Below are 27,571 nucleotides of genomic sequence, written 5' to 3'. Positions count from 1 at the left end.
TCACTTTGTCGGACCTGCGCATGCAAGCCTGACATAACACAATGTAATATGACCACACCTCTAACATAGATCAGAAAGCCTTCCAGTGGGACAGATATATAAAGATGGTGACCCTCTGCTCTAGACATTAATTAGTACTAGAGATTGATCTTATGCTGTGCTCACGTCATATCAGAAGAAAATTACCTTGGACTGACAACGTTGGTGGATTCACTGCCATGTTTTTTGTTGACACACTTGTTCAATTCTTGACACCAAGTGGGAGATATAGATTACCACGTCCTGTTTTTCCTAATTGAAAGCTCATATTTGCGGGAAAATCCGATATGACGTGAACGTGGCATTGTTCGTCCCACAATGAAAGGCAGCCTTGTCCAATGGGCAATAGAGGATGTTTGTACGTTGGGACATGTAAAAACATCAAGCTTGGAGGCCTCCATCTTGATAAGGCTGTTTCGGCTGCTTTTACAAGTTTACGCCAGTCTGTCTGGACTGCGACTTGGGTGGGGCTTGCACCTTACGGTAGGGGCGCTGATACCATGCGAGTAATCTGCATCGATGAAGTCATCCGATACCAAGAGATTCAGTACCGTAGGTTGTGTGCTCCTGCACAGGCTGTTTCAACTGTTCTAAAATACCACATTTTCAGCCATTTGGGAGCATTCTACCCTTAATGAAGATGGAAAAATGAGAATAAATGTTTTCTATTTGATGAGAACCACAGATGCTGTTCCATTTAGTGAAAAATAAATCCAAAATATTTTTAAAAAGGTGGCTTGTGCAGTGATCAGGTTCTTAAATATTGTCTTGTTGAAGAGATTGCACGGTTGGTATATCTAATGTAAAGTACTTGTATTGGTACTCCGTATCGCCGAGTACTCAAAATAAAATACTCATACTTGTACTGGATCTGAAAAAAGTGGTATCGGTGCACCCATACATTAAGGTCAATGTAATTAGTTCTCTCATCAGAAAAGACCAATCACTCCTTTCAAAGCTACTGAATCCATTTCACATTATAAATTTGCCTCCGGTCTGGACATGGAACTTTTCAGCCTTCTCCCCTTTACCTTTACCCTTCCATTATGGGCCTATGGCCAGCACTGCTGGATGACGATGATGGAGTCAGACTCACTTCCATTTCACTTTGGGAACAAAAATACACAACAACAATAAAGCTGCAACTCATGCTGCATTCATGTCATCTGGGAATAATTGTCAGAACACCTTGGTGGTTAAAAGCGCCAACTTGGGAGTGTCAAGCGTCAAGATGCCAGTAGTATATCAACATATAGTGCACAGTGGAACACCTCTTCCCAGGTTTTTAAGAGCATTTGTGCGTTGAACTAATTAAATATAAACACAAGCTTTTGAAAAAAGTGCAAGTTAGTCAAAAGTGTTTTCTCTGTTTCAAAGTTGAATGACAATGACAAAGGAGCAGAGTCTAAGATAAAATCTGAAAATTAATCGCACTTCTGTAAAATAACGTACATTCAAGTATCAATACTAGGATTTCAAATATTGATTCTGAATCGGACAAATCAAAATTGTGATTTAATCTGAGATTTTTTTACTCCATGAAAGCTGAGGTGAACTATATTTTCTAGTTGCATTTACCTGCTGAAAGCTGAGGTGAACAGTATTTTCTAGCAGGAAACTTGTACATCTACTGTTTTCCCATATGAGGTGAATGCAGCATCAGGCCAAGTCTCAGGGTTTTTACCTTTTGTTGAACCCTGCGGGGTTCCTGACCACCGCCCCCCTCTGCTGGTTGAACAAGGCAAGTGCTGGTCAGGTTTTCCTCCTGTTCTCTCAACCAGTGTTTTCACTGGGTCTAGTTGGCTGAACTCAACTGTCTCTCTGCACTGAAGGCAGGCTGGTCTGTGCTGGCGTGTGTGTGTGTGTGTCCGTCCATGCCCGGGCTAGGCCAGGAGTCGTGTCCTCCATCTCTCCGGTTCATTGCGCTGTCAGCCAGACAGTTTATGAGCTCTACCAAACTCTGATCTGTTAGACCTTCACCGTATCTATCACTGCTAGCAGACCGCTTAGAGCATCTATCATACACACACACACACAGACACACATGTAACTTAGACAGGCAGAAGTACACACACACGGCTCCGACACATCATAGTTAGGATAACACTTTGTCATGCTTATGCTAAATGGACCTTATTCACCTCATTCTCCTCTCACTTACTCACTCCCATTAGTGTGTGTGTGCGCGTGCGTGCAGACATGGTGTAATAAATGGTCTTCAGTGAGGAGAGACAGTTAGATCTCAGAACCAGTTAATCTAGATCAGTTACACTAAGTAATGATGAGGATCTTTTGGGATTAGGAGGCTCATTACATCACCTGGGTTTTATGGATATTTTTAACCATATCTGACGTGCTAAATAATTCCAGAGCAGCAAAGTAAAGGGGATTTCTACCTATAGCCAGATACAGACAGAGCAGAATACCTGATTGCGTGCCTTTTTATTACCTAGACAGTATGCAAATTTCAAATTGAATATCTGCAGTGTGCACTGGTCCTTGCTATTGAATCAGCCACAGATCGTCGGACGGAGGCTGGCTAAACCGTGCATTACAATGAGAATCCAGGTTTTAAAATGATTGAAACCTAAAGCAAAAGCATTTTGTTGAAATGGATCAGTGGGAAATGGCGGTTTGTTCTGATGTGAGGCAAAATGGAGGGTGGGGGGGAATCATTTTTATCTAAACATGCAGATTTTGCTTTTAATGTTTGGCTTTGTTTTTGGGTGTTTTGTTTCTGGAATTGTGTTTTTTTTCTTTTCTTTTAGGAATGGCTTCTCTCATGTTGTTTTTGTTTTTTTCCTTATGTTTCTTACTGTATGTGCGCGCACGTTCGTGTGTGTGTGTGTACACGCGTGTGCACGACCCCCCTTCCCCCGACTGGCTGAATGCTGTCTAACCGTTCCAGCGTGAGATCACAGTGAGGTATGCCTGTTACTCCCCTCCTGTTATGCCCTCCTCTCGCCCCTCCTCTTCCTCCCACCCAGCTCTGTCAGTTGTTCTCTCTATTTTCAAGCGTAGTTGCTGTGAAGACAAAATGAAGAACAAATGTCTTTGTTTTTGTGTATGTATTAAATTGGATATACATGTATATGAGAATTTCCTAGGAAAATTCCACTCTCGGATCCTCTTAAACTGTTGGATATCTCCAATCTGTGATGTTCAGTGCATTTCAGGAGTTATTTTGTGAGGGTTAAGTGTTAGAATTTCCTTTTTTGGTGGACCCTCTTTCCTTCAACCTGCCTCGTATACTTCTACTTCAGTTAGTGATGTCATACGTTTCCCAGAATGCCTTTCGACAACCCCCAGAGAAGGGGCGTCAACCTGTTGCATTCAATCAAAGATGGCCGTATGGGCATGGAAATATAGCTAGCTAGCCAAGTAGCTCGTGAACATTGGGCCGTGTTTATGATCGTAGCCACGCCCCTTACTCAAAATAAATAAATACTACAGCCCATATATCATTCAACAGTGTTGCGCAGTGCAAAATCTGCGTGATAATTTGAGGTGATTCATAAAGTTACCTACATAAAGTGTGTCCGTGGCGTTGTTGTCCATGGTGGCCGAGTAAAAGCCAATGAAAATCGATATGTAAATGAAGTATTGCATATTAAACACCCCCCTGATCATCCACGCACACGCACAAGCACAATGGATCACAAACTAGATATGTCAGAAAGGCAAAGTTCTCGCCAGAAGAACGCTGTTTATTAAGAGAGGTTGTGTCACACAATGCAAATTGTATTAACCACCAAGGACAGCACGGAAACACATTGACAAAACATAGCTTTTAGAGATATTTTGTTTATTAATGAAACTTATTTTAACATAGATAATCATAAGTTGGCAAGTGATTTTTTTGCTCTAGAAAGAAGCCCTCGCTCTTTGATTTTGAGGGACTGATTTTTTAGACATCAGAAAATGTTCTGCGTTCAAAGTAGCTGCATTGAAAATACCTCAATGTGATGTCATCTATGTTTGGTCAGTTATGGAAATGGTATAAGAAAAATATACCACCAAACGACAAAATGGGCCCAGAAATGCAAGGTACATCACCGATACCTTAACTGTTTTTTAACAGTGTTAAAGTGTTTTTAGGGTGGATTTTTTCCTTTTTAATATGTGTTTCATTGGGTCATCAAGTCATTTTAATGTGCAAAGGGTGATGCTTCACGGCAGTGTGTTTCCTTTTGTCTTTGCTGCAGCTTTTGTCATGTTAGGATGTCTCTGTGGCTCTGCTAAGCTCTGAAATATCAGCTGGATCAGTCCATATCTTATCCGTAAGACCTGGAGCAAAATATACTTCAATGATGTCTTTTTGAACTAGTTGAAATGTGCCAGAGTATTCATACTGAATATTATAAATAGTGACATAATAGTTACTATTGCATGCAAATTAAGCATAATAGGTGGTCTTAATTCTAATTTTGCCGATCTTCCATTAGGGTCAGATTGACGTATTGGGCCAATAATAAAAATGGGATCTGGTCCAGTCAGTGTCTTCCACCTCTATGATGAATATGATGCAGTTTGATTACATATTTATTGTAGAATTGATCAATACTACACTGGTTGTCTATGGGCAGCCCTTAACCTGAATTGATATGAGACATTTTTATCAGATTCCACACAAGTATGGAGAGTTTTTGTGTCCAAAGGTCTAAATTCTGTTTCAGAGGCTTTTCCACTTTGCCAAGAATAAAATTCAGGTGGAAACACTGGATAGTCCGAATTTTTGAAAGGCATAAACATGGTCAAATTTAAATATATTAAATACAGGCACAAAATATTGGCTTTTCATCAGCTTCCATCCAAAAGTGTCTGTATTGGCCTTCAACAACCCCCATACCGGTCGAATCCTGTCTTAACACCATTCTCACCCTGAGATGCTCCATGCTTATCTGCCAATTGCATTCCATTATCCTCAACAAGGCTGGACCAGTCTTCTTTCAGAGCTGTGCACCCCAGAAATATCCTCACTGTCTTTGATATTGGGTGGACCTTGGTCCCAAAAACTTCCGTAGGCCATTTTCACACAGCCACACAAACACCATACCGACACTGCAGGCCAAGGTCAAATCCTGGGATCCATGGATGGGTAGCCAGGCCAGCATAGTTCATGCCTATTTACACTGAGGGAAAAGGGGACATTTCACATCTGGCTTTGACCTAAAGGCAATCAGAGATGCATTATTTTGGTAATATGAAGACACAGTGTTCCTTTTAAATCTGCCCTTTTAGTCCACTATCTCTAGATGCAGCAGGCCAAAGATCGACTATTAACACACTTCAAAAATGTCTTTCTGCTTCTGGAGTTCTCTTCAAAAGCCAGCTCTGAAAATTCACTTTCATCTTTAAGTGGAAATAGATTTGATAAGGTATGGTTCAGCAGTGTGAAAATGGCTTGTTGCTGGACAAACTCATCGCTGGTCTTGGATCAGTTGATCAGTGATCTAGGAGGGCTATCCACTTTCAATGTTCTAATACTATTCTTTCTCTTCCTTTCTCTTGTTTTTGTTTTCTTGTCTCCTCTTGCCATTTGAATCTTGTCCTGCCTTTTGTTTCTTTTTATTCTCTTCCTTGTCCCCTTTCTCATTACTTTTTCTCTTCAAATGAATATGTATCACCTTCTTCAGAGGAAGCTCCGCTGGGATATGTGAGGGTCGACTCTTCCTCCATTTTAGTGGTTTTAAAAGCCTGATTTTATAGTTTGATACTCCCAAGCCTTTTGCCTTTTCTTTTAAAATGTATATGGATGTTTACTTGCTAACATACCGTGTCGTATCTTGCAGTTTTTTTTTTACTGAACTGAATTAATGCTTTCCTCGTAGTCAAGCTAACACGCTTGTTTGCTGTCATTGACGCTTTTGGTGGGCAAAGTTTCTTAACTTTGTAAGCAACTGTTTGACAGTTTGTTTGCCACCCTGATTTTTGTAATGCCATTTCCTGTTTGTTTTTTTTGTTTTTTCTTTTAAGGCAATGGTCCACACTGTGCTGATTGGTGTGATTCCTAAGGTTTTACCCAACCTGGCCACAACAATACAAGATGGCCAGATATTATTCCAGTGTTATGAAAACTGCAACTTCTGCAGACTCCTACAACATTAACTCAGGGCTTCGATTCTGTATATATTAAGAATTCATTTCCAAAAATATATCCTTTTGCGGGGGGGCAAATCATTACCTGAAGTTAATCATTTAAGACTTTCAAGTGATGTACCCACCCCCTCTGGCTCTAGAACTTCTAAACTTATGACTTGGCGGTCTCAAAAAAATCGAATAGATATGGTTAGTTTCTTTGCAATTGAAGTGATCATTTCAACACTGATGCATCTGATTGATTTTGTTAATGATAATGTCAGCTTGTTAGCTAGCTAACGTAGTATCTGGTCAGCTAACCATCACTGTCTTGTTAACACATCTGATTTACACACTAGCTGACATATCTAGTAGAAGCTAGCATTAGTAGTTGCTAGTAGTCACATGTTTACATTGACATTAGTTGCTTTGTTAAATTAGCCTGCTAGTCAGCAGTTTGTTCAGATTAACTGAGCTAACTTTTCTCAAGCTACAACTTGGAGTGTTTTGGACTCAGAGTTGGGAGACTATAGGGCTAAAGACAAGACGGTTTACTGTGTCACAGTATTTTACATTTGGAATCAAATTGACCTAATCAGACAATTCACTTTTACTCATAATGTTACTGAATGGATGTACACCCAGTCTTTTTCAGGTATCTCTTTTTCTAGCCAGGTTGTTACATATTTAGCTACATTGATAGATTTGTGACGCAGCAGCAAGGCCTCTATTTCCAAAATTTCAATTGTTTCAATTTTGTAAGAGTAGGTATCACTTTTTCCAACCATGCTTATTTCAGTTTGGAACAAAACTCAGTGAGTGTAGTTAATTTTAATCATTAGGGTTGTGATATCAGTGCAGACCTAAGCTTGTGTTGCCAGACCTCCATGTAAAACAAAGGTCTTGAGAAATTCAAGCAGAACAGTTAGTTAGAAAAGGGCGGAAACACTGTGGGCTGTCGTCATGCTTCAAACCAACAACATTGCACTAGGGCGGAGCCTGGCGCTGCTGCTCACCTGTGTGTTGTCCTACTTTTACTGTAGCCTGTTGGTAAACATTATATCCCTGTTTTGGAGCAGAATCTTCAGGCTAAGAATCTATAAAAGCTTCATCGACTCAATTTGATGTTGAGAGCATACTTCTGACAAAAAAGAAGCAAGTCTTACGGGAAAGTTTTCAAACATTTTTATTGTTAGCGTAGCTAAACTAAAAAAGGAAAATTGGACAGAAAAACAAACCAGAGGTGCCGTTTCTGGGGTGTGTGTTTTCAAACTCTGAGCCAATCGAATGGCTGTCTCTTGCTCCGCAAGGTCTCATTATCCAACATTTTCGGACGAGAAGTCCTCCAGACCTCTTTTAGTTTGACACAGAGGAGTGGCTACGCGAGATTAGTGCAGCCCTGATGCTGTATTGCTGCTACAAGGTTGAATGGACTAACCAGTGAAGACTGCTTTTGTGCTCAGTGGTCTTAATGCTGTTTCAGTGGCTTTTCCATCCTGACAAAAAAATCCAGGGGGGAATACTGAATATTTTTAGAATTCTTTTTGGCATGAAAATAGCCAATATATTATGCAGATATACAAAATCATTAAATTCAGACACCAAATTCAATTCACCCAGGCTACCTCCTGTGCATTTTAAATTTTTGCACTGGTGTAAAGAATAAGTTTACAGCTGTTTACATCAGAACAATACTGCTGAATCTGCAAGTAAGAAAGAAGTGGTGTAGACTTCAAGGTGGAAAATCACTGGACAGGATCATGACTGAAGGGCCCAAGCCTTGCCCCTGTATACAACAGGGCAGCCCCAGCTAATTGGTTAGTTGACTAATCAGATCTCTACTTAGGATATCAATTGATAACACTTAATTACTCAAATTATTGTATATGTGCGAGGGTTAGACCGATATATGGGGTAGATATCTGCCTTTTAATAAATAATAGATATCAGCCAGTCAGTATTCATTTCATTGTTCAGTAATGTTTTTGTAAATTAATTATTTTTTAAAGGCAGAAATGTAACCCAGAGTTTCCCTACCATTGAATAGGTGTGGTGGGTCACCCTGGCTTAAAGAGCTGTTAACCCTAAAATAATTTAATTAGTTTGGGTTTCAGAGGCTTTTCCACCCTGACAAGTAATATGTACTAATATGTACTTTTTTATAGAGTTATAGAGTTATTTGCTGGACAATTTTAAGCACATCTCTGGCATCATTAAATTATGTACAAATTTGCCTCAGCGTCTGATATACACTACACCTAAAACAGTATGTGAAAAAAAAACAACTGAATTTGTGGATTAAGAAAATGAGCTGGTTAGTCAACACAACCCAGGACTACTAATTGACTAAGACTGTCTTTAGTAGGGGGCAGCCCTAGTCTGCTGTGATGGTGTGTGACTGCATTATTCCACTAGATGCCAGTGTTACCCCTCACTCTGTATGTGTGTGTGTGTGCGTGTACGTGTTTACTGCAGATCTGCCCTGGCCTCGGCACACCAGGGACAGCCGTTACCCAAGACCCTCAGTGTGATGGAAAGCACACCGCAGGTCCGCGGCATGCACACCATCATCAGGTCAGAACACACGCTTAAGTTTAAAGTCTCCATGAACTGAACTCCCATTACACAGTAAACAGTGTATCTTTACACTAAATACGTAAAGAAAAATTCCAACCAATAAAACACTGATTTTTGAGCAACTACGCCCCTCCCATCAAATAAAACTGCCTTTCTCTCCCTGACTGATATTCCATCGGTTTCCAAAACCAGCTTGATTCAGGATGATGGTATATAAAGATGAGAGATCACGTGTTGTAAACTAGTCTCTGTCATCACACACACAGGCACACAATATTTTGTTCTTCCTCTTAAACTTCTTCGTCTCTTGCTCTGGTGTGCGTGTGTGTGTGTGTGTGTGTGTGTGTGTGCAGGAACAAGGAGACTAACCGTGATGAATTTATCTTCTACTCCAAGAGATTAATGAGGCTACTGATAGAGCATGCCCTCTCCTTCCTACCGCTCAAGGTGAGTGTGTGTGTCTGTGTGTGGGTGAGAATTATTAACTGAACTCTTGCTTGCATTCCACTTGGAGTTCAAACCTTGTTGTGTCGTAAATATTGTATCTATTCACTGCTGGTAAAATAGTGAAAGCGGCTGGTGTGTTAGTTTACAGGTATCCAACCATCATTTAGAGTCCTATTCTAGTCTCGACTTCTAACCAGCTGCTAAAGTGAAAGTGGTGGGTGAATTTTGGGATGTAGCAGTCACAGTGGCAAGTGGACAAAGTCTCCTGTCCTGTCTTTAATAGTTGCCTCTCTCTCTCTTTCCAGCCAGTATCGGTGGAGACGCCCCAGGGTGGTACCTATGAGGGCAAGAGGCTCAGCGGTAAAAGGGTAAGTCTGCTTTTGTCTGCCAGTGTTCACTCTGCTGTCACAAAGGTAACATTGAGTTGAATGAATGCTCACTAAGCCTCAAGTCCACATTTCGTCTTGAATCTCAGCACACAGTTACCAAGCCCCAATGGAGACTTTCTGTTTAGTTTCTAAACTAGGTGCTGGGCAGAAAAACAAACCCAACAACAGTAAAGTCCGCACACTAAAAGTCGCTGCAAAGGTATGAATTTATAACACCAATGCATATGTGACGCTTCCAGCACATGACTCTTGATCAGACTTACAATTGGAAAAATAGTGCCACTCTTTTTCTGGAAGGTTGACAAGTTTTCTGACTATGACTTTGTTTCTCAGAAGCAACTAGCAACAAATCTAGTTAGCTTGTTTGGTAGTATTTCGTTAGCCTTCAATCTATAATGACGGAATATTGACATACATTTTTTTTTAACTAAATTCAAGGTCTCAAAAAGTCTTTCAGTGCTGTTAAATGTAGTCTCTGTGTCTTCAATTTAGTTTTGGATGCCTTAAAAGTGTTGCTCTCCTTTTCAAGTGAAAAATCAACCCAGTCAATTGGTCGTAAATAGCTAACCTTGCTAAAAAAAATTGAATTTCTAATTCATCATTTTGTTATTGTGTTCAATGTTAGCCTTTGTTACGGCTAACGTCTCTGCGCAGCTAATAGAAAGAACGTCAGGCCAAGGTCCTTTAAAAAATCTGGCAATTTGTTTCTGCCTTGCTTATTGCCGAAAAACCTACATTGGAAAATATAACTTGAGACTTTATTACTAACCTGTAGGGTGTTCTGGTAAATTGAGCATATTTATACTCCTCCAAACAGTTCGTAGCAGGCATGTACTTGAGGAGGGTAGGGGAGGGGCCAAGCCTTGATTTGTTGTTGTAATGACATTGCTGAATGATAGAAGTCAGCATTGGACCAGAAATTGCACATAGACCCTTTAAAACAGGCTACAAGCCTGTTGTATCTCATTAGATGCTGCTGTGATGGGAGTAATTTTATAGTTTTCTGTTCCACTTCATCTCCATGTGAAAAGTTCCTCCAGGCACTAAGCCTCCTGCGTACTGGAGCTGTTTTACGGCAGCACATGCTGTGAGAGTTTTTCTATTTACCGTTGAATAAACTGAGACCAAGAGAGGGAGACTTACAATCAGTGTTAGACCAATATATGGGTTTTCTGATATTGGCCTTTTTTCAAAAATCGGATATCGGCCAGACAGTGTCATCCATCTCCAATATGATTGCTGTGATGCAGTTTGTTTGATTACATATTTATTGGCTTTTAATCAGCTATAAAAGGCTTTTCCACCATACAAAGAATAAAACTCTGCATACCACATAAATGCAACGTCTTGCTTTCGAATCTGGCCCAAGATCTTTGTCTCTCTATACTGTGACTGTCCAATAAGGCAGAAATGCCAAAAAATAATCATAAAAAAAAAAGAAATGCTATAATGCTCTACCTTGTAGGTTATTTATTGGGTTGGTTGGGTTTCTTTGGTCCACGTATAACAGTGAAATCAAAGTTTTCAGTGTCTAACCCTACTATAAATACTCAAGGTGAAAGCCATCACAACGGAACATTTTTTTACCAGACTCGTCTCCCATGTAACATTCCCAAGGCTCCTAATTCCTGTCATCTCTCTCCTGTGTCTGTGTGCGTAGATCACTGGTGTGTCCATCCTGAGAGCTGGGGAGACCATGGAGCAGGCTTTGATGGCTGTCTGTAAAGATATCCGCCTGGGAAAGATCCTCATCCAGACCAACCATGACACAGGAGAACCAGAGGTGTGTGTGTGCTTGCGTGTCTTTTAACTGTGCTGAGCCTTTCCTCTTTCTCTTCCGACTACTATTATGTGTGCCACACCAGGGTTAGAACGATATACGGGGCCAATATTGTCCTTTGATCAAAAATGGGATCTGGTCGTGTGGTCCACCTCTAATCTGATGGATATGATGCAGTTTTATTGATTACATATTGTAGAATAGATCACAACTATACTGGTTGTCTGTGGGAAGCCCTTAACTTGAATTGATCATAATGTGACATTTTGATGGAATTTCACTTCACAATTATGGCATGGGTAGGTTTTATTATTATTAGTAATAGTGCTATTATTATTATTATTATTATTATTGTCCTAGGTTTCATTGGAGAGTTTTTGTGTCCCATGGTGTAAATGCTGTTTCAGAGGATTTTCCACGCTTACAAGAATACAGTTCTGGGGGGGAACACTTACAACTTGGTAAAATACTTTTTTGGCATGAACATGTTCAAATTTAAAGGAAAATCCACCCATAAACACTTCAACACTGTTAAAAAAAAAATCAGCCATTGGCGATATGCCTTGCATTTCTGGGTCCATTTTGTTTGGTAGTATAGTTGTCTCATTCCCGTGAATAACTGGCCAAACGTAGAAAATAAACAAAATAACTTTGGGAATGCTTTGAACATCCCAGAGTTATGATATACTGTATACTGTAAGAGTATGAAGGTGCATCTTTCATACTGGCACAAAATATTGGACAAATTCAGTGTATTAGTCTGTAGTTGTTGGCAGAGCGTCCAGCCACAAGGCTATAAGAACATTCCACCTGCTATCTATTCTCTACAGTTACTGACTTGTCTCCTTCCTCCAGCTTCACTATCTTCGTCTGCCCAAAGATATGAGTGAAGACTACGTCATTCTGATGGACAGCACTGTGTCCACCGGAGCTGCTGCTCTCATGGCTGTCAGAGTACTGCTGGTAGGTCTAAACTGGTCTACATCTGTAATTTTACTGGTAGGGGGCACAAATTGACAAAAAGAGAGGTTAAAGACCGGGATTAAAGTTGTCCATCCCAACAATGGATTTCAGGGAGGCAGTAATATGATCAGTATTGCATTTTACTCGGGGGAAGGCTTCTGGAGCGTGTGGAAATACGCTTCTGGCGTTAACAGCGGTGCTGCTATTCATGCACGTAAATCCCACTACGCATCCGTTCCAGTTCTGGTCGGAACAAAGGCAAAGTCTTTGGATGTATGACCATTAGTTGGTACATTAAATATTGCCAAGCACATTTTTTTGTTATTGCATTCAGACAGCATGAAATATGACCAACATTAGCTTGACACTAAGCAGTCTTACTGCTGACATCGACTGTTTCCCAACCCTCTAGGGTAAAGCTAGAGGAGAGAACTACATCGAGGGTACGTCCTTTGCAGTGTGTATGTGCCCTTCAGTAGATTGGACCAGACTAAATGATTCAATAAGATTCCTAAAATCAGAGGCTAGGGAATGGGAGAAGGGCAGCAGACACAGATGTTAAAGTCACGGAGGATAAGAACTCTGTCATACCTGCGCATAATAAGACATAGGTGAGCAGAGAACTCCCCAGTGAAGTTATCAGACAGTTTTGGAGGTCTGTAAACTAGAACACAGATATTGGGGACCTTGCCACCAAATAGAAAGCTGAGCATTTCAAAAGTAGAGAAATTGCCAAAAGAAGTAGGAGAGCATGTCTAAATACTTTTGTGGATAATTGCTATGCCATCACCATGCCCATTTATCCTGGGCTGATGAAAATATGAATAATTAAGAGTTCTGCCAATTCTATGGAAGGAAATGAGTGGTTGAGTGGGTAGTTGCACAGTAGACACATAGCGTGGGAAGAGAACAGAGAGGGCCATCAATAACATTAAGGTATGCAGTTGCAAAAGGTCCTTCAGATAAGCTTCTTCAAAATTGCCAGCTAGAAGCTTTGTTCCCCTGCAGTTGGGATACAGACCATCTCTCAAGTATGCATCCTTCCGCCTCCAGAACAGGTCGAAGTTGTCTATGAAATGTAGACCAGCATCAGTGCAATACTTCTGAAGCCATGTATGGAGAGCAGCGAGGTAGCTGAACCGCTCTGAGTTATGTCCATGAGTCAGGATAAGGCTTGACAGTATGCAGTTCTCCTCAAGGCTCCCAAGCAGTTGCAGTCAGTATGTCAAACTCATAATGTAATTTCTCAGATTCTGTTGGTGTCATTGAAGCCAACATGAATAATAACAGTGCACACTAGGGTATAGATCAACTGAAGCTGGAATATGTACATTGATGTCCAAGACTTTGGCACCCGGGACACAGAAGGTGATACCATTTAGAATTTCCACATTCCTTACAATTCAGGAAGGAAAGAATTTTTTCAGTTCTTAACCTGTTCTCTCTCTCTCTCTCTCTCTCACTCTCTGTGTAAAGGACCATGATGTTCCAGAAGATAAGATCTTCCTGTTGTCCCTGCTGATGGCAGAGATGGGCGTCCACTCGGTGGCCTATGCCTTCCCTAAGGTCCGCATCATAACCACTGCCGTGGACAAGGGGGTCAATGACCAGTTCCACATCATACCAGGCATCGGTGAGCAGGAAATCTTTTCAGTGGCACACCAGATGTGATTTCACGATTCAAATAGTTTGCTTCCATTCATTGTCTATGAGAAGTGAGTAACTGCGTGATGCGTCATGATGGGATAGGTGGCGACGTGAACTGGGCCCACGATGCAACAAGCAAATGTTGAAAAAGTTGAACATGAAGCTAACACGATGGTCCCGGTGTGAGAACCAATCACATTTGGGCAAAAATCTGGTTCTCTGATTCTCCGGGTCATTACATTTTTGTTACTCATTTCACTTCGTCTTTGAATGCAAGGTGGAAGAGAGAATTATTATGATAAATGAGATAATGCATGGAGGAAAGTGGCAGAGATTGTTGGTCTTCCTGGTGTGGAACGTTACCTGAAGTAGCCTACGATATTTTTGCTGCTAGTAATGTTAGCTAGATACCCTAACTATACCAATACATCAACAGCTGTAGCCAGTTAGCTAGCGAGCTAGCTTGCTAGCTTACTGGCTAGAGTGAAGCATAATCAAGATTATGTTTTCCAGACATATGATTATGGATTATATTTGGGCCAAAATTAAATGAAGAAAATTATAAAATACAAAATAGGTCTACAGAAACAAATGTTTTGGTTTTGATGCTTGACCCCAGAACACATCCAGTGAAACGCCAACAAGCGTGACTTTTGATAGAGCGAAGCAATGCAAAAGTGGTTCTGCTTGGCCTGCATCTTCCATTACCAAAGCCAAAAGCTGGGTGGGGAATCAGGATTTTCAGTGATCCGGTCAATTCTTAGCTACATAAAAACCTGCTTTTCACACCCCAACTTCTGGGTTCCTTTGATTGTCTTGTGATGATCCTGCATTTTCCTTTTACATTATTCCCCTTCTCTGTTTTTTCCTGCTCAGTCACTTGTCTTTTTCCTGACCTAGGCCGTTGCTGTACTAAAACTCTTCATTGAAACCAGTGATAATGACAATCAATCAAACTGCAACATATCTATCATATCAGAGGTGGACCACACTGACTGGACCAGATCCCATTCTTAATAAAGGGACAAAATTGTCCTGATGTATCGGTAAACTGATATATCAGTCTAACCCTACCTCTTAGTGGATGGCCTCTGTATGCTTGGATGCTCAGTGAAATGAGTCTGTCATAAATAATGTGTGACTACTTAGACGTTCAGATGTTTAATCGCTGACATCTCTGTCTGTCGCTGGTGGAGAATCTGTCATCACTCAGCGGGAAAGACATTTACTAATTGGGAATACTGACAACCTCTTCCCTTTTCTTCTCTTCTCATTTCATCTGATCTTCTCTTCTTCTCCAGGTAATTTTGGAGATCGCTACTTTGGCACCGACGCTCCCTCAGACTGGTATGAAAGCGATGAAGGGATGGACTACTAAAGACAGAAGAGAGGAGGAATGAGGGAAGTGGAAGGTTGACATACAAGTACTTACCCATGAACACCATGACAAGACTCTTCCCCTCCCCTCACTACTCTGCTCCATCGCCATCCTCCTCCTATCTAGGAAGGGATGCCATGCGAATAGCTGCCCATTCAAATCAGTGGAAATTGAATGGAGTTTACAATTGGGTAAATGCAATTTTCCACTTCCACTGCAATTTTCCAGCCAGAATGCAATGGTTATTTCCATTAAAAGCAATGACCATCTCAGAAGATCTTCCCATTTAAATATATGGAAAGTGTGATGGACACCATCATTCGAGTTAACGGGAAATTAAAGAGCTTTCCCATTTAAAGAGTAACTAAACCCCACCTAAATCTGTGGTGAAGCCTGACACCTAATGGTGAAAAGTAGGGTACTGAACTGGCCTTCTGCTATTGGCTGGTCTCTGTGCCCTGTGATGTCACCCTCTATAGAGTACAACAGGTGGTGACATCACCTGGCACAAAGACCAGCCAATAGGAGAAGGCCAGTTCAGTATCCTATTTTTCACCATTAGGTGTCAGGCTTCGCCAAAGATTTGGGTTTGGGGTTTAGTTACTCTTTAAATGATTGGGAGTTGAATGGGCATTTCCATTCATGTCAGGGAACTGAATGAGTTGCATCTGTCTATCTGTCACCCTAATGGGTGAAAGGTCAACGCGTTACCTGTCTACCTGAGGAAGATGTAAGATATTAGCCAGGCTACGCCAGTGACACCTGTTAGCGTACACCCAGTCCACTGGGTTTTATGACTTGATGGGTTTCCCAAAGGCAACTTTGCAACAGATCATGGTTATTCCAATGCAAGCCAATGGCATAAAGGTGATCAAAGGGGGCGATCACACCGAGAAGCGTCGCTAGAAACGCGTCGCCTTCAAAACCATTGTTTTCCTATGGTACGGTGCGCCTGGTGCGCGCTCTTCTCTTGCGACGCGCGATTTGCCGGTTTTTAGGCGCACATAAAAGTTAAAATATTCTCAACTTTTCAGCGCAAGGCGCAGAGTCGCACCGCTCATCAATGTCACATTTGGGCCAGGCAGCCAATCAAATCAAGCAGAAGGCGGGCTTTCCTTCCTGTTTTGATGTGGTTTGATGTGGTAGGAACGGTGGGACACTGGCAAACACACATAACCCGATCGCACACGCAGCCCTGCTCCACAGGCGCACCAAGCTGTTTTGCCCGATGCAGTCTGCCGAGGCGTTTTTGACGCGGCTGCGCCTGTGGCGACGCTTCTCGGTGTGATCACCCCCTAAGAGCCAAGCTACCCGTTGAGTAAAATGTTTGATGTTGATGATGTTGCCAGTAGTGGTCATTTTCATTTGTTGATGATGCTGCAGGATGGGAGGCTTAGGATTTTAGAGAGGAAGATGGTTGATGTTGAAGCATTTGAAAACACGTACTGTCCATTTATTGACAAAGCCTTGATTTAGTATCAGCTTTTCCAGGCTGGTCTTTACCATCATCAGGGAACCTACTGATGGGACCTATAATAACTAAGACGGCGCTAAAGGGCGAACCCTTTTAGTGTTGGTCTTTTATACTGCCAGGTGAAATCAAATATTTGTTCTCAGCATAGGTGGCACGGATCTGACAAAATCACCCAAAAGTCAAATACAATTCCATGCTTTTTTCGCTTTAGGTGACCGTAAATAAGCCAGACATTGTTCACAAATTGTGGGGATAAAATCCTGCTGGAGAGTTAGCTAGTTGGCTAGAGCAACGCTCAGTTTTAGTCATTCAGTTTAATAGGAGTTGGAATGAGATGTGATAGTTTCAGTGTTGAGCATCCAGTAAGTTTACACCAAGTACTGTATACTACGATAATATAGCCAGATTATGATGGGGACGTTATACTGCGATTTATAATTTAATGCCATGATTTATCGCGAAGTAATGTCACTATATAATTGCCCCCTTGCCAGTCACAAGGTGTGGTTGAAACTACCTGTCGTAGAATTTGTTTTGCACACAGAGACTTTGGTTCAGGTTTTGTAAGAATTTCATGTAAAATCAGCAGGCCCAGTTAAGCAAAGTCTCTATTGAAAGTATTGGATGCCTCAGACAACTGTTCAAATGTATGGAAGGAAATCTCCAGAGAGTTTTGAAGATGTGGTAAGTCTCGTTAGTTAACAGTGTAGTGTATTTTTTCCTAGATTTAAGCTCGGTGTAAGAATTAGCTTATCGCAGCTTCAGGATACCTGCCACTTGGCTCATGTGCTGACGTCCCCGCTGTGACAAAGGCAATATTATCTCAGGCAATATTCACTAAAAGGGACAACATTGCTCCGGTGTGGATGGAGAGGACTGAATTATAATCAAAAGAAATGGTGAAATATTTGAGGATGCATTTGTACTGTTTTTTTTTTTTTACTCATTTGAGTTCATTGCAATATTTTTTCTATGTTTCTCTTGTTTTATTCCACTAGTTACCAGAGTAGTAAGTTTTTTTCTTTTTTTTAAAAAACCCTTTTAGGCCATTAGTCACATTGAAAGCTTTTTCAGTTGCTAACCTTCTCATCTATTTCCAATGTTATCCCCCTTATTACTGATTACTTACTTGAGCCCCGAGTCCCAGTGACACCAAACCTTTGTAGAGGTCACTTAGTATGCCTTAAAGTGGAGATGAAACGGCATTTCGAGAGTATCTAACTTCCGTATCGTGACGTATTTCCGAGTGAAACAGGAAAGACAGGTGGGACATAACGTTGGGAGGAATTTGATTTGAACGTTGAAAAGTGGGTGTGTCATAACACCCGAAGACACACCGAAGTACCATGCTGTTGCTAGCTAGCTAACTAATGAATCTTAGCCTCTTAGCTCTGTGCGCTAAAAGTTGAAGATTGATTGATGGGTGGATGTCATGATATTATTGGTTGAAATTAGTTATGGGCATGCTTACGTAAGCACACGGCATATTTTGTTTTACAGGAAGAAAACATGATTGAATTTTGATATAAGAATACAATGAAATTGATTTTTGGTATTTTTTTTGGCATATATTGTTAAATAGGTGCACAATATGACCGGGGATGTGATCTAAAAGGGTTAAAAAGGCATTTTTCATTTCATCTCGTCTTTAATACTAGGTGTCATTGCTAGGAAAATGGTCAAAAGTCAAATTTTGAAGTTAATTTACAATGTTCAATTGACAGAACTGGCCCCGGTTTTGGAAAAAAAGAGGTTGGTATTTAAAAAAATAAAAAACTATAGCACTTAATTGTGTTAGAATAGGTTCTAATGATAGAAATACATTAAAAAATTACTCTCTCATGAACTAAAAGTCTCAATAGCCTTTAGCTTGGGTTTTTCTGGATACAAGACAGAAATTGACGCATATGGGGCATTCTAGGATCACTTTGTTTGTTGCTGCTCAAAGCTTTTTTATTCTATTTAAAAATTTTGCATTTTTATTTTCCCATCAATTTATTTTGCATCACAGCCATTTATCCAGGTTCAATACTTGAATTGTGTTTTTGTTTTTATGTGTAAGTTATTACCTCGTGTGTTTTTAAATGTTTGCCATTAAAAACTGAAACTCCCCTGTTTCACAAAGACGGATTGAGTTTAGAAATATGGACAAGGGTTACAGCAAAGATTAGAACTTGCCCTGACAAAATGGTCACGAACTAAAGCTGCAATAAAAGAGTTTGCCTTTTATTGTGATTGTATTTACCATGTATTCATTGTGGCAGGCTTGGTGCAACATTGTGCATTTGTAAGGACTCTATTACATTCACAACACAACAAATGTACAGTATTATAAAATTCAGGACTGTTTATCTAACCAGTGGAAACACTCACACATTAGCTTCGTTTCCATCCAGCTGTCAAGCCAATTTTACTGGAACTTTTGAAATGTTGCAAAAAATAAAAAGCTAATTAGGTGTGTTTCCATCAGCAGGGTTGAAGTGAATCAACCACCAGAAAATGGAAAGAATCTGATAAGAACTGATGGATAGTCGTAAAGTTATTGTTCTATAGTGTCAGCTAATGTTGGTCATATTTCATGATTTCATCTGTAAACAAAAACAAAGAAATAGAATATGCCAAGTAGGCATACATTTTTATCTGTACTGAAAGCTGGTTACCTACCTTGAAGTGCTGTTTTTCATGAAACTTTGTTACATTTTTTGTTACAAGGTTGCTGATGCTTTTACGTTGCAAAACGCGATGTACAGACTGGTAGGTTGTTGTTTCTTTGTGTAATAAATTCTCAAATGCCACAACACATCTGTACAGTACAGTGGGGATCGTTTCATGTTGACAATAAAATATGAACTTAAACTTTTGTTTGAACTCTTCATTTGTTGTGTGCGCGCGCGTTAGTGTTGGTGTGTTGCTATTCCTTGGTTGCAAACAGTTGTTTAATGTTTGGGTTGAACCACTTGAGGGCAGCACATTTTCGCTACATTGTTTACAGCGGAAGTGACGTACACTGCAGTTCCTATGTTGCCTTCAAGTGTTGTCGGAAATAGCGAAATTGCAAGTTGAGGGGTACGAACGAGACAACAAAGTGGTAAATACGGCTAGGAAAGTGTGAAGAACTGTGAACGTGGGAATTTTCTTTATTAGAAAAAAAAACACCAGGCAGAATGCATACAGAGATATTAACGATACATAATTTCACAACTTTCTTATTGGAAGAGTGTATGATAATATCCATATATTGTTCAACATCCTTATGTAGAACAATATATATATAGTATAATATATAGTAAACGTTTGAATTCTCTGTGATAACCAAGTTTCCAAGATGTGACGTTTAGGGGACTGAGAGCATGGAAGCCATATGCACAACTGATGATAAAAGTTAGGCTATGTACTTCATTATTGGATGTTTTGCTTGGCATTTCATGTAAATAATTAGCAATGTTCACTTCATTTTGAAAATAAAACGGCCTCCCAAACAAAATTTTTAAAAACTTAACTTACTTTTTTTTTTTAACTGTTTTTTTGGTTGTTTTTTTTACTGCTTTTTAGGGTGCATTTTTGCAATGCATTACAATTTTTTTTTTTACTAGCAAGTGAAGAGTCCTATTTCTTTCTACTATCAGTCCCCACAAAAAGCTATTTTGTTACTGGGTCAGTTTTGTTACCATTTCCCACCGAAAGCACGTGAACGTGAAGTTGTTTTCGAATTTCCGATTGCAGAAGTCGGAGGTTATGAGGAGATCGTGAAGGCAGCAACAGTATTGGATCAGTGGAACCCGGCATGTAACAATTTTTGTCCATTGATAGTTATAGTGAGTGTCACTTTACATTGATAGTAACATAGAGAGTGTTTTTATACACTGATAGTAATATAGTGAGTGTTTATGAATACATTGTTGTCTTGTTTCCAGAATTAGCCATTAGCAGGCTACAGAATGAGAGTGATAGCATGCTTTTGGTCAGCATGATAATCACAAGTACATTAATTCAGCGATTTGTATCTGGGAATGCTGTTTAACGACAAGAGCGAAATGATGTAGCCTACTCATTGATTGAATTTGTAACATAGGTCTGGTTGTAGTTATTTTATACAGAGAGAGTTTACAAATATTTATAATAGCGGTATTGTTGTACTGAAGAGGCAACACTGTCTTAACAGCTATGAAAACAGCGCGATTTAACATTAAAGCCGTTGGTGACAGCTAACTGAGCGCGAGCCCTGAAGAACCTCAAACCAACCTGAATTCAAACCGGGCAATGTAACGTTTCCTTGCTTATCGGCAAACATATCCTCTGATTTATGACCTTTTACAAAGTCGTAGGAGCCACTCTTCAATTCGGCATTAGCCTATATAATCCACCAAGCAGCACCTTTTTGAAGTAAAGTTAAAACTTTAATAATTAGTTCGCCTTTATTCCCACAATCCATTTCCACCAAACAACTTTAAAGCGGGGGAAGTGGTAGCGAGTAAAGATTTTATCGAGATCAAGTGCTGGGTGATTGATTATTTCTACGCCGAATTTACCAGACGACACCAACGGAATCGTTGAGGCATTTGTTCATAGGTATGGAAGTATTACATTGTCACATTTTAAAATTAGTTCAGTGTGATGTTCTCTTGATACAAGAGCACGGAACGTATTGGGGCTACGGAGCACTAGCCACAATATAGTGTGGGAGTAGGCTACAAGTGAATCCAATGAACAACCTGTAATGGAGAACGGTATGGGACTTATTAGCACGACCGTTTAATTTGAGTCACGTTTCATGCCTGCGGGAGGGCGGGGTTAAGGGTTTCAGATGCACCTCATAGTCACCTCACCCCACTGAAAATGGTTATCAAATCTATAGTGACCTGTGTGTATGTGTGTGTGTTCCAAAGGAGGGACAATGGCAGGCCTGTGGAGATCCTACCAGGCCTTGATGACCAAATACCCATGGACTGTCCAGATAGTGACCGCTGGTAGGAATAACTCCCTTACTCACACACACACACACACACACACTGCATATCCACAAACACGTGGTCTCGTCTGTAGTTGAAAATCTAATTTTGAAGAGATATGCAACAGGCAAATTTGAGATAATTAGTTAGCATGGACTATCCTACATATTGAACTGTTGGCCATACATGACCTTTGATCCAGCTTACAGAGTATACACTTCAGTTTCAGAGTCAACAAAGAGAGGCCTTTGAACAGAATGGCTGCTGTCATTCCTCTCAGTCTGGTCTGTTCCTGGTCACTCTCCGCAAAGTTACTGATAAGCAATATGAATTTAAAGGGGCATTAAGTAATCTATGACTTTTATTGACCTCTGCTGGCAACCAGTAGGAAATGCAACAACATCAACAAGGTCTCTGGCACAGCTTATGGAAGCCTGTAGTTGACATAAATAATAAAGTCACGTTTTCCCAATAGAGAGGAGTAAGCTAGCTAATTAGAGCTAGAGATGGATTTGAAATAAAGTTACACCATTGTACCAATTTACAAATTAATAACCTCAATAGTGCAGACTCAGGGTTGGAAAGAGTGGAGTGCTGGATAAATGGCAACTCAGTACAAGGGTTCAACCAGTATCGTAGTATCATAGTTTTTGTAGGCCAATACTAATATTCTTGGATTGAAGCTGCTGATGGCTGATATTCAATATATTTAAATGTGACCATTTTCATGTCAAAAATTCTAAGTATTCAGTGTTTCCCACAGAATGTTATTCATGTCAGTTTGGAAAAGCCTCTGAAACTGCATTTAGGCAATGGGACACTAAAACTCTCCACTAAAAGCCAGGACAATACTACTACTACTACAACTACTAATAATCATGATAATAATAACACATTCAGTCATACTTGTGTGGAAGCTGATCAATCATTTTGAGGTTAAGGTCTTCCCATAGACAACTAGTGTAGTATTGATCAATTCTACAATAAATATGTAATCAATTAAACTGCATTAAATCCATCATATCAGAGGTGGATGTTGGTGGACATTGACTGTCTTGTGATGATATGATACTGTACTTATCCTGATTCTTCCAGTGTAGTACAGTTTCATTAACACTAGATGGAGGCAGTGAACATCAGATGTGTGATGCAGACCTCTTCCCAAGGTGGGATCCGGGGGGCACCCAGGGATGCTTGAGAGTCCCATACCCCAAATTTTATTTCACATATTTATTTTATTTATTATTTATTATTCACTTGATTATTGATTATTCATTTGATTTCTGAGTTGTTCTTGGACATGGAAAATAATCTCCTGGCAAATTTCATCATGTTTCACACTTCCCTTTGCAATTCATTATACTGCAGCATTTACAAAACTTACCAACATAAACCAACCTTCTATGGGCTGTAAAACTCACATACCATTAGTCACTGGATCAAAAGATCAATACTTAATTTCAAAACTAAAAAAAGTCTTAATGCATGAACAAAATCAGTGGTGGGGGTCAGTGCTTCAACACGGGATGCCAAACTGCAATTGCAAATTGAAGATCTGAATTCTTTTTTTCATTTATCCTTTATGTAATCAGGTAGTCTCACTGAGATCTAGATCTGTTTTTCAAGAGAGATCTGAGAACAAAAAACATTCATAAAAGTGACAAAGAAAACCCACAATACATATCGGTCAAACAGGCAGCAACATACAGGGACAAACACTATAAAAAATTAAGCGCAGACATAATAGAAAATGTGAGATATCAGACCAGAAATTGTAATTTCAAAGTACTTTTATGTACAGTAACAAGGTCACAGTAGCAAAACCAACTAATACTAATTGAATGTAATGCATTTCACTTCGGTCAACTTGTTGATCTCCATGGTCCAATGCTCTGCGTTTTAATCTTAACGGTTCATAAAATGGCTTATGTAATAAAAATCATTCACAGTTTTATTTGAAATTAACATATCAGATTCCCAATACTTGACTCCAATACCACGTTCATGTCATGCTGGAAATACAAGCTGCCAACTCGGAAAAAACGTTCACATCAGCCTCCTAGTGGTAATTACAAGTAGGACATGTGGAATTTCTTTTATAGACAATATCTCCCACTTGGCATCACAAATTATGAAGTGTAAAAAAAATAAAAAATGTATCAGTTATAGTCTATAGTAGTATATAGTGGGTGTTTCATGTAAACACCTCCAAGTTGTAGTAGCTGAAAGCTGAGGTGAACAGTATTGTCTAGTTTTTAAAAACTGGCTACTCCATACCTCTACGTAGACTGGCTTCTCAACCTTCATATTAAGGTCTTCCAAATAGACCCATATTTGGCCACAGATACCCATCAGATTTAGTCCCAAGGATCCATATGTGAGGATTTTAGTTGTTGTTGAACACCCTGAAGGACCCCCGCAGTCGCCTCAAGGATCCCGCTTTGAAAACCACCAACAGACCATACTTACAATATTTGAGAATATTTGAGTCAAGTCTAGATCATCAGTATTATAAAATAGGTGCTGTTTGCATGTGTATGTGTGTGCAGTATATGGTTTTCTAGACCTACATTTATGTAATGAAGATTACTGACTGGAATGACTCATCACCATTGTTTTCACTCGTATGGAGGGAAGGAGGCAGAAAGAGAGGAGAAAAGAGGGGAAAGAGGCTCAACAGAGAAGGACAGAAAGAAAGAGAGGGAGAGGTAATGCTCAATCAACTATTTGATGAAAGAGTTTCGGGCAATGCTGCATTCATGTTCTATGGGAATAGTTATCTGAACAACACTACAGATGAAATTAAGCATAAGGTGACCAGATTTTGATGTGTGGTTCACCTTCCCCTCTTCGTAGTAAATGAAGTAAATGACAAAAATCAAAGTCTTGTTAAAAAGTTTATTTGTTGTATAAATAAAACGTTGGCTCCAAATCCCCGAGAGCAAGCATGAGCACAGTGGCAAGGATAAACTCGCTAGCTTTTAGCAGGAAGAAAAGTTGAGAGGAACTGGCTCATTTGGAAACCATCCTCATGCAGTTACCAAGTTGGACAGTGCTACATTGGTGGCTCCAAACATAGATAGGCTATGGTTAGGCTAAAGTTTGTATCCCCTACCTCAAAGTGTGTGGTATGCGTGCATTTCATAGACTGTAAAAAAAGATGGACGTAGTGAGTGTGACGTCACCCACAGGTTTCTGAAGGGCCGTTGTGAAGCCAAAAGATTGGGTGTACGATGGCCGTCATGTTGACATTTTTTGGAGCCGGAGCAGCCAGAGCGAAGCCAGGGGTCGTCCACAGAGCCACAGCTCCGCCTGCTATTGGTCCGTAATCGACGACCTGTCGATCACTGGACAGGCGACCTGTCAATCACTAGGAACACAACTCCGTTTTATAACCGTTATATCCTGTTAATGACACAATTATTTTGAAAATCGCCATATGGACACACATTAGAAGAAGTGAAATTAGCTTCTGAGGCCATAACCTCTTGTCGAAAAAAAATATTGACATTATATTTTGAGTGAGAAGTTAGATTGTGGTCCCATTGACTTGCATGGAGTTGGGTGGTTTGGAGTCTTTTGGGAGCCAGCATCTAGTGGACGTTAGAGGACTTGCCACCTGCCGACACTTCCTTGTTGGCTTCAAAATTCACCCATGGTTTTGGCCATTTGGTGCATTTCAGTGCATTTGCTTTGGCACCACTGTGTGGCAGTAATGATCAACAACAGCAAAACGCAAATCTTTTTCCTCTCGCCACACAAGTATCCAGGGCTTTCAAAAGAAAAGACAACTGGTCTGGGAGTCAAAGTGAGACAAAGAAATTTCAGGAAGTCAAAAATTATTTCTGGGCAGAACTGCAGTATCGCGACCAGCCACTTGGTTTCCGTGCCAATCCTTGCCCTCCTGATAGCTAGCAGCAACTGGAAAACACAACAGTTATAATAGAACTAACAACTAATGAGAACAAGGCAACTATAACTGTATATGAACAATAACAACTATGATAACTACTCAATGCAACACCAAGAAAGCAAACCAGAAATGTAAAATGCCTCACAAGGATTTTTCCCAGGAAAGAAAGGGGGGTTGGGGGTTGGGGGGGGAGGGTGTCTGACGGTTTTCAAGGTTTATGTGTGGTTTGATCTTTTTCAAGCCATCATAAAGTTAAGGGCTGAGGTTGGGTGAAGGGCCGAAGCCCCTGAGCTTAAAATGGGTTCAGTTCTCTCTCTTCTAGTGCTTTACTGTGCCAGTAATGTGTCTGAGTCAAAGTGACAGAGGAAATACATGTATTTATTGTTTCTCAAGGTGTACAATTGACATTTGCTGTCCTTTGTGTGTGTGTGTGAGTAGGTGTGTGTCCACCCTGTCACCCTAACTACCTTTATTAGCTCTCCCTTGACATTTTAAGGAAAGGTTAGCTCTTGTCCAGCTGGGTACTGTCTATGTTATTACATTGTGCTGTCCTTTTTTAACAGTGGTATGTGCAGTGGGTGACAGTATGTCAGTATAGTTACCAGCTAGTAGCCAGCAGCCTGTTCCACCAGCTGAACATGTGTTTGATTCTAAGTCAGGGTTAGGGTCGAGGGTAAAGGGACCGATAACCGAAACATTGTCACAGACTGATGTTTTCACCTTCTGTGGCCAATAATGTGCATGCTACAATCAGTTTCTCCTTTCCCACTGGTAGTCTAAGTTAATGTTTGCTAATTTATATGATAGCCAGAGAAAAAGAGGATAAACCTAGCTAATTTAGCATTACTAAACATCAACAACTAAACATCAACAAATAGGTACTAAATAGGTTGTCTTGTACAAATTGTCTCCCATACCCACTACCAACCATAGACATAAACCTATGCATACAACTACATGTAACTTATAACAATAGTGACATCAAGTGGTGCAACTTGTAATTCCAACAGGGTAAAAGCAATGTAATGTGTATCCATTTTTACACATTCATTTTCCAGCATCTCTCTGAGCCTTACCAAGAACAGGCTGTTTCTGTCGCTGTGTCTTTAAGGCTCATTAATATTAACAACCCCTCTGTTCTGATTGGCTAACCGTTTCAAGAGCCCGGCAGCGACAGGTAGGGAAAACTCTCCGGTAAATACACAATGACAGCTGCTCAACCAATTTGAAAAAAATGGTTTGTTAGCCTGTTATTTCTTACAAAAATGATAATGAGCGAACCTTTGTGACGCCACAAAGTTACGGAAGTCCAAACGGCTCGTTTAGAGGCTCGCTTTTCTAATATGGACTGTGTGGATTTAGTTGCCGACCGTGCCTTTTGATACTTTCACCATGTTTAGACACACATCCAACTCCTTTATAATCAAAGAGGCAAGGGGAATCCTGTTTTACACCATATGGGACCTTTAACTGCAACAGGCTGCAGGTATACATCTACCTGGAATTTACCTTGATGAGTTGGTACACATAGCCTAGTACAATTACAGCAGACTATTCCAACATATAGAGACTAGGGTTGGACCAATCAGATGGCTGACCAGAGAAATCATTCCAGTGTAGTGTGACAGGATTTTACTCAACAGTCTGTAAAACCTTCAATGAAAAGAATTGAAATAGTACGGCTTTCAGTTGAGAGTTTTAGTATCCCATGATGGGTTAAATGTTTCAGAGCCTTTCCCACCCTGACAAGAATAAAATTCTGGGGGAAACACTGACAAATGTTTGGGAAAATTTTTAAATCTAATTTTCAAAATATCAGCTAAATGACAGCTTCTCTTCAGCAATATTAGTATCGGCCTTCAAAAAGCTGTATCAGTCAAAACCAAATTCACAGGGTCTGACACACCTTCCAGACAACAGTGGAGAAGAACACTAAG

At 40.2% G+C, this 27,571-nt stretch overlaps 3 protein-coding genes across 4 annotated transcripts in view; 2 read left to right on the top strand and 1 right to left on the bottom strand.

The window, feature by feature from the left end:
- Nucleotides 1-15,496, top strand: part of LOC139930094 (uridine-cytidine kinase-like 1) — a 35,785-nt gene extending 20,289 nt beyond the window's left edge. The window contains exons 8-15 of the mRNA XM_071923177.2: nucleotides 2,948-2,964; nucleotides 8,593-8,691; nucleotides 9,048-9,141; nucleotides 9,447-9,509; nucleotides 11,191-11,313; nucleotides 12,166-12,273; nucleotides 13,750-13,906; nucleotides 15,222-15,496. Coding sequence (XP_071779278.1) covers nucleotides 2,948-2,964; nucleotides 8,593-8,691; nucleotides 9,048-9,141; nucleotides 9,447-9,509; nucleotides 11,191-11,313; nucleotides 12,166-12,273; nucleotides 13,750-13,906; nucleotides 15,222-15,298 — 738 coding nt within the window. The 3' untranslated portion in view covers nucleotides 15,299-15,496. The remainder of the gene's footprint in view (nucleotides 1-2,947; nucleotides 2,965-8,592; nucleotides 8,692-9,047; nucleotides 9,142-9,446; nucleotides 9,510-11,190; nucleotides 11,314-12,165; nucleotides 12,274-13,749; nucleotides 13,907-15,221) is intronic.
- Nucleotides 1-27,571, bottom strand: part of cad (carbamoyl-phosphate synthetase 2, aspartate transcarbamylase, and dihydroorotase) — a 425,149-nt gene that overhangs the window by 246,911 nt on the left and 150,667 nt on the right. The gene's annotated exons all lie outside the window — the stretch shown is intronic.
- mpv17 (mitochondrial inner membrane protein MPV17) overlaps nucleotides 21,649-27,571 on the top strand; it is a 23,846-nt gene continuing 17,923 nt past the window's right edge. The window contains exon 1 of the mRNA XM_071926077.2: nucleotides 21,649-21,739. Within this exon, the coding sequence (XP_071782178.1) occupies nucleotides 21,667-21,739 (73 nt within the window). The 5' untranslated portion in view covers nucleotides 21,649-21,666. The remainder of the gene's footprint in view (nucleotides 21,740-27,571) is intronic.

The sequence above is a fragment of the Centroberyx gerrardi genome, chromosome 18 (genome assembly GCF_048128805.1).
Source record: "Centroberyx gerrardi isolate f3 chromosome 18, fCenGer3.hap1.cur.20231027, whole genome shotgun sequence".
Taxonomy (NCBI): Eukaryota; Metazoa; Chordata; class Actinopteri; order Beryciformes; family Berycidae; genus Centroberyx; species Centroberyx gerrardi.
This window is presented reverse-complemented; position numbering and strand designations above follow the sequence as displayed.